The sequence below is a fragment of the Pelodiscus sinensis genome, chromosome 24, assembly GCF_049634645.1.
Source record: "Pelodiscus sinensis isolate JC-2024 chromosome 24, ASM4963464v1, whole genome shotgun sequence".
NCBI classification, from domain to species: Eukaryota; Metazoa; Chordata; order Testudines; family Trionychidae; genus Pelodiscus; species Pelodiscus sinensis.
Window position 1 is genome coordinate 16,135,740 of NC_134734.1, and position 7,496 is coordinate 16,143,235.

The 7,496-nt window shown below is 48.5% G+C and overlaps 1 protein-coding gene across 2 annotated transcripts; it reads right to left on the reverse strand.

Annotated features, from left to right (window-relative positions):
- Nucleotides 1–2,686: 2,686 nt before the first annotated feature.
- TSACC (TSSK6 activating cochaperone) lies at nucleotides 2,687–7,488 on the reverse strand. Of its 2 annotated transcripts, none has more exons than XM_075907038.1 (4): nucleotides 7,307–7,488; nucleotides 4,632–4,700; nucleotides 3,974–4,132; nucleotides 2,687–3,042 (listed from the first exon to the last, which is right to left on the reverse strand). In XM_075907038.1, exons 1-4 carry the CDS (start codon nucleotides 7,344–7,346, stop codon nucleotides 2,837–2,839), a joined length of 474 nt encoding a protein of 157 aa, XP_075763153.1. In that variant the 5' UTR covers nucleotides 7,347–7,488; the 3' UTR covers nucleotides 2,687–2,836. The 2 variants fall into 2 exon arrangements, with proteins under 2 accessions (XP_075763153.1, XP_075763152.1); XM_075907037.1 differs by having other exon boundaries at nucleotides 7,085–7,488.
- Between the last annotated feature and the right edge of the window lie 8 nt (nucleotides 7,489–7,496).

Here is a 7,496-nt window from a genome sequence, read left to right on the forward strand (position 1 = left end):
GTCTAAAAAAACCCCTCCCAGACATACTTCAATCGGGGGGGGGGGGGGGGGGGAAGGAACCGGCTGGGAGGGGCGCGGGGCTGGCCAAGAGGAAGGGGGGGGGGCCGGGAAGCAGAGCTGGTGTGGGGGGGGGCAGGGGTAGCGGGGCTGGCCAGGGGAGATTGGGGGAGGGACCGCAGGCGGGAAGCAAAGCTGGTGGCGAGGGGTGGGGCCAGGAGGAGCAGAGCTGGCCAGAGGAGATCGGGGGAGGGGCAGTCGGCGGGAAGCAGAGCTGGTCGGGGGGGGGGGGGGGTCGGGGCAGCGGGGCTGGCCTGGGGAGATCGGGGGAGTGGGGCTGGCCGGGGGAGGGCCCTCAGGTGTTTTGAGTTGGGTCCCCCAAATCAGTATGAAAATCTTGATCCCAAAAGAGACCTAAACAAGAGACCTGATTTTCTAAAGCCCTGAGCCTCCAGCTACTCCCGCTCAAGCCAGGCCTGCCAGCCGGACCCTCTCTCAGGTTCTGAAATCCATAAAGCTCTTCTGTTGCTGAGGTCAGGGCGTGGCGCAGTTTTTAAACGTGCATTTTTTAAATATCTCAGTTCCATGTTAAAGTCCCTTCGTGGGTCGCCCCCAGAGCATTGATACCTGGACACGTCTGCTCTGCCCCATTGCAGTGTTGGGCCCCATCCAGGGCTTGGGACCTCCACTGGGCACCATGATGTCTCCAGTTTTCGAGTGGCAGCATGTCAGCTGTCTGAAGAAGTGGGTTACGCCCACGAAAGCTCATGATACTATCGACATGTTTTGTTAGTCTTTAATGTACTACTAGACTATTTGTTGTTTTTTAAGTTTTTCTAGTTACAGACTAACTCGGCTACCCCCTCTGAAGGTTTTATAGAGACCTGGCCTCCCCTTCCTGATAGTCCCACCCCCTGGTTAAGGCTTGCCCAATGAACAGAGGGTTCTAGATTTCAAATCCTTATTAAGAGGCTCACAGCTTCCAACCACTGGCCTGAGCACAGTGTTTCTCAACCAGTGGTACTAGTACCCTTCAGGCTACTCGAGAGAAGTCTGGGGGGTATATCAGCACAACCGTAATTTAGAGAAAACTGAATTTGTTTTAAGTTTTACAGTGTTTTATTATTTTTTTACTTTTTACACCCAAAAATGTATCACCCGCCCAGCTACGATTAAGTTGTTTAAACAAATGTGTTGCAACAGTAGGAAAAAAATTGTGTTTGAAAACTGTAGGTACTGGGGGTACCTATAATTTTTTTTTTCAAAAAGGGGTACTTTATTAAAAAAAAAAAAAAGGTTGAGAGACACTGCCTCAGCACATGGATCTCTAAACAGACAAACACAAGCTCAGCACACAGTATCTTTCAGGCAACCGGCAAGTAACCCACAAACACACACACACACACTGCAAACAGCCACTTACCCCTAGGTCCCATAATCACTCCTCCTTCACCTGGAGAACTCTCTCACAAAACTAACCTAGCTCACACTCAAGCTTTACATGGGAAACATAGAAACCCAATGCTCCTCCTGTTTGGAATGGTGCTGCCTAAAGGGAAGGGAACTGCTACTTTATATTTTTATACTGAAACAAAATAGAATTGGCCAGGCAGTAAGTCCAGGGTGTGGGTCTTTAATTTGCACCTGATCTTACAGGATATGGTGGGGACCTGTCAGCATTGCTAACAGCTGTTGATCTAGCTTGAAAAGGTGAAGTGGTTGTGCCTGCTCACTGGAGCAGCTGGCTGCTTACTTCCCCAGTGGTAGGAGCTGAGGGGGCCCACTCAACACCTCTGAAGAACAGGTACCACAGCCATGGCTCATGGTCTCCGTCTGTGATACTTAAGTCCCCTGGAAGGTAAGTGACGAGGCATCTTCCCTTTAACATTGGGATCTCCAAATGAAAGGAGCTATCCAGCTGCAATGTGGAGGCTAGATGTTTGCACAGAGTTGGGGCCTCACTTGGTATTGCAGCACGGCATGTATTCATTCACACTCATGCCAAGCAGGTGAGAAACACTGTCTTGGTGGTTTTACACCCCCACTGCACAGGTGTGAATGACTATCCAAGAAGCAGGTCACTGGAAAGCCAGCCCTCTTGCATCCATGCAGCAGACACATAATCAAGGCCAAAGCAGATTTTGCTTGTAACAGAGCACAGTATCACAACTGGCTTTTAAAGGGGAAGCCTCGGTTGGGGAAAGACCAGAGCCTGACTGAGCCATGCTCAGGTCCCTTTGTGCTGCTCTGGCAGTGGAGAGGGATCTTAAAATGAGTAGAACCAGCTCCCTTAGCATCGTCCCTGTGCAGGGGCCTCCCAGCTGGTGCGGAGCTCATGTAAGGGTTCTGTATCCACTCTGCTCCCCATCTCCAGTGTTGAGGCCTGGCTGGAACATACTGCGAGTGATGTGGTGAGCAGAGCAACAGCTAGAGCAGCCCTGAGGCTGCTCTAACTTACAGCAGAGGTGATGTGAAAACCCAGAGCATAGGGAGCATAAAGGGGCTTCAAGTCACCTTAACCCCTAGCTTACATCATGGGCAGAAAAAGCACAAGACAGACCTGAGGTTGTGTCTCTCCATAAGCACACTGCTAGCCCTTCCCACACTGCTCCCACAAGGGCTGTGCACCTTCGAAGGAAAACTCACACGGAAAGTATTTACAATAGTTTTACTTCCAAGCACAGCACCTCTAGCAATAGCCCTATCAATTCTCATGATAAGACAAACACCAATCCCGTGGCTATACGCTTGCAAGCCAGCGTCAGAATGAACACAAAGGAGACGTGGCCGCAGAGATGACATCATGGGAAAAAGAGCCAGCTACCAACCAATGGATGGCTTAGGTGGGGGAGGAGGCCGAGCTCTGCAGGAGCTCCTGGTCTCTTTGTTCCTTCCCCTTCTCGTCGCTAGCCAGAAGCAAGCTCATGGATTCCTGCAAGCCTTCAAGGATGTGCAACTGTGCCTGAGCAATCTGGGTTTGGATCTGGATATTGTTGTGCATGCACTCCAGGAGGCCGTAACATTCCTGCGGCTGATGGTCAGGGGCTGGAGAAGAAAGAGACAGAGTGCCGGGTTTGTTGTTCCCTTCCTCAAATTCTAAGTGAGTTTTAATTCTGTTAAAATGTCTTTTTACAGAGTGTGACATCCCAAAACCTCACTGTGGTTTGCCATAGTCCGGTGCATGAGTATTATCCCCATTTTACAAATGGGGAAACTGAGGCACCAAGCAGGGAAATGATTCACACAGCCCAAGCTCACACAGACTTGGGAATATATCCTAAGGGTCTTGGTTGTGCCCAGAGCCAGGATAGACTCCAAAAGTCATAGAATCATAGAACTGGAAGGAACCTCAAGAGGTAACCACGTCCAGTCCCCTGCACACACGGCAGGACCAACACCATTTTGATCATCCTTGACACGTGTGTCTAACCTGCTCTTAAAAATATCCAATTATGGAGATTCTATAACCTCCCTAGGCAATTTATTCCAGTGCTTAACCACCCTAATTCTAGTCCCCTGCTTTTAACTGCTAGGCTGTGTCTAGACTGGCATGATTTTGCGCAAATACTTTTAACGGAAAAGTTTTTCCGTTAAAAGTATTTGCACAAGAGAGCGTCTACACTGGCATGGATGCTTTTGCGCAAAGCACATCTTTTGTGCAAAAGCATCCGTGCCAATGTAGACGCTCTCTTGCGCAAGAAAGCTTCGATGGCCATTTTAGCCATCGGGCTTTCTTGTGCAAGAAATTAACTTGCTGTCTGCACTGGCCCTCTTGCGCAAGGATACTTGCGCAAGAGGGAGCATCAGAGTATTTGCGCAAGAAGCACTGATTTTGTACAGTACAAGGTCAGCGTTCTTGTGCAAATACTTGCGGCCAGTGTAGACAGACGGCAAGATTTTGCGCAAAATCTTGCCAGTCTAGATGCAGCCCTAGAGAACACTCCTTTCCCAAACCTGGGGTGATTCTAACACTTACAGAATTGTTTCTGTCCTTTCCATAGCTTTGCAGCCTGGGCATAGGGGAAACCTGGGCTGGGCCTCCGTTGGGAAAATGGAAGCTCAAGAAAGCTGGGGGAGGGTTTGGCAGGACATAGCTTCTTAAAAGAAGAGGAAGGGCCTTGAAAGTTGTCCTCTCCTATGAAGAAAAAAAAAAAAAAAGGCTTTGCATTACCAAGATGTTTTTCACGTTTGAATAATAATCCTTAGCTCTTCTAGAGCATTTTTCATCAGTAGCTACCCAAGCACTTTACAAAGAAGGTCAGTATCATTATCCCCATTTTACAGATGGGAATGCTGAGGCACACAGATGCAAAATGAGTTGCCCATGGTCACACAGCAAGTTGATGGCAGAACCAGACATGGAAGCCAGCTCCCCTGAGTCCCACTAGAGGACTCATCCACTGCCCATCCACTAGGCTAATAGGCATAGCATGATATGGGTTTATTCCTTGTGTAGTCATTTACACAAGTGCAGAACTCCACCATTCTGCTCCATTAGCACTTTACAGCAACTTCACACTGGTGAAAATGACAACAAAAAAGGCAGGGCAATGGAAAATCAGGCCTCAGTTGTTAATGCTGCTTTGTAGAAATCAACCAAGTATGTGTGTGAAGTAGAAATGCAATCAACGTACTTTTCAAATGTTGTTTTTCTTCCTGAGCATCTGTTTCTGGCTCCATCTGAGGAGGAACAGAGCTTGTACCTATGGAAAGGAAAGAATGCTATTATCCAGGGGAACATAAAGGAAGGAGGTTGGAAAGACACAGACTAGAATACAACTTTCTTCTTTGCTGTGTGTGATAGCCAGACACATTTTTTTTTTTGTAAACAGGGGTGACTAAAAGAATGAACAATTAGAATAGATAAAGTCATTTTATATTGCAATAAAGTTTATGACCACTTGGAACTTTACAGTGATACTCATAGCACATGCTGAGGGCCGCAACTTAAGTGTGGTTGCATATACACGTGTATATACAAATATATGCAAATAGCTTGTCACACTGATGGGCATGAATACAAAGATTAAGGCAAGACTATACAACCTGCAGGCCCCATTTAAGTCAGTTCTGCTGATATTAATAAAATGCAATATTTACCGGATTTCCACCCATATGACAGCACTTTTAATGAGCAATGATAGTCCAGGAATTTAACTACTAAAATGCATATCTAGAGAAGACCATTATATTGAATACTTTTTTTGTTTTGGCTCCCATCCATGTGTTGAGCCCAAACTGCTCCGCCGGCCACACACAAACGAGCCAGGGGCTGCATGTTGATTAGCCCTGAGTTATATGGTTGATTTACACCATATCCATATTTCAGGAGGCTAAAAGGAGAATCTTCTTTAGATTATAGCAATGTACAGCCTCTGGCACACAATTCATTCTCTTTCCATGCACAAGTATCAGAGGAGTAGCTGTGTGAGTCTGTATCTCCAAAAACAATGAGGTGACCTGTGGCTCTTTAAATACTAACAAATTTAACAAGGCATAAGCTTTCATGGGTAAAAACCACTTTGTCAGATGCATCTGACAAAGTGGTTTTTACCCACAAAAGATTATGTCCAAATAATCTGTTAGTCTTTAAAGTGGTACAGGACTCCTTATTGTTTTTCAATTCACAGTGGCCTATCACAACATGTATCAATGCACATAGTTCTCTGTAATGTTAACAGAAGAGATAATACTGAAAGACAAAGAAAAGGGCATTTACAAGTGAGGAACTTGCTTTTAGAGAGGTGTGATGGCACAGTCAGGGTCCCTCCAAATCCTGCAGCAGCAAGAACAGACTCCGCCAGTGGAAGAATAGAGAGAGGTTTATTGTTCCTTCAGGATACAGCACAGCACATATGTGATGTGGCTACAGGGGCCAGGGCCACGATGCCTCAGACACTAGGGTTAGGGGTCCATCGCCCCTAGGCCCCAGCTTAGCCTCTTCTCTCCATGCTTCCCAGACAGCCACTGCCTCCCTCCCAGGCCCTGCCCCCCCAGCCAAGTGTTGGTCTCCGCCTTCCTCCCTTTGTCTCTCTCCCTGGGAGGCCAAGCCTAGGTCTGTGTCTACATTGGTGCGATCTTGTGCAAAAGTGGCTGCTTTTGCGCCAAAACTTGCTGCCTGTCTACACTGGCTGCGAGTTCTTGCGCAAGAACACTGGCGTTCTAATGTATGAAATCAGTGCTTTTTGCACAAGTACTATGATGCTCCTGCTCAGGAATAAGCCCTCTTGTGCAACTGTTCTTGCACAAGAGGCCAGTGTAGACAGGCAACATGAATTACTTGTGCAAGAAAGCCCTATGGTTAAAATGGCCATCAGAGCTTTCTTGCGCAAGAGAACGTCTACATTGGCATGGATGCTCTTGCGCAAAAGCACATGCCAGTGTAGACGCGCTGTTCTGGAAGAGTTCTTGCACAAGATCATGCCAGTGTAGACGTAGCCCAAGTGTCTGGGTTAATACACATTTGGGAGAGTCAGTGAGAATCTCACATCACAGTGCAAGGGGACACCGGGTTACAGAGCAGACAGCACCCCCACTACGCCACAAGAGGCAATGGGTGTTTTTGCACTGTAAGTCCTGGCTATTTGATCTGAGGAAGTGGGTCTGGCCCACGAAAGCTCATCATCTAATAAACCATCTTGTTCGTCTTTAAAGTGCTACATCGTCCTGCATTTTTCTTCAGCTACACCAGACTAACACGGCTACATTTCTATTACTATCCTGACTCCACTGTGTGTGGAGAGAAGTTGGGCAGGATAGTGAGTCAGTGGTACCCAGCACAGCTCCCAAAGGTAATACACATCTGTGCTCAATGTTGTGCATAGCCGGATAGCCCTAGCGCTATCTTACGCAGCTGGGGCATATGGCTCGTTGTGAAACTACAACTCCCATGAAACACCAGTGAAAGGAAGCCCCAGGTTAGGCCTACAACTCCCATCGTGCCTCAGGAAAAAAACTACGGAGCGTGACAAAACGTAAAACTACAATTCCCAGCATGCCCAGGAGTAAAACCGCAACTCCCATGATGCCCAGTGTGAGTGAGCCTCCCCCCGCCCCCCCCCGGGGAAGACTACAATTCCCAGCATGCCTCGGCGGAAAGGACTATGACTCCCGGGTCTTCTGGGGAAAGCCAGCTCTCTATAGGGCTCTGCTCTCCTCCCCGCTCGCCTCTGTGGCCGAAACCCGAACGTGACGGACACAGCGCGGAGCGGGTTCGCTTTCCTTGTCCAGCCAACTGCTGTTCGCTTGTGCGCATGCGCCTCACTTTCCTCACCACGACCGCCCGGCTCTCTGCATATGTGGGCTTTACCTCTGCCGAAGCGCTGCGCAGGCGCAGTTTGGGAGCGCATGCGCAGTGTTCCCTGTCCACCCCCTTCCTAACGGTGGTAGTTCCCAGTTGAAGCCGCACGCGCTGAGGCGGTACGTCTCAACCGAGCTTGTGCAGAAGCAGGGGGCGAGGCCTATTGGCGGAATTCCGCCTCGCTATTGGGTGCCGGGCG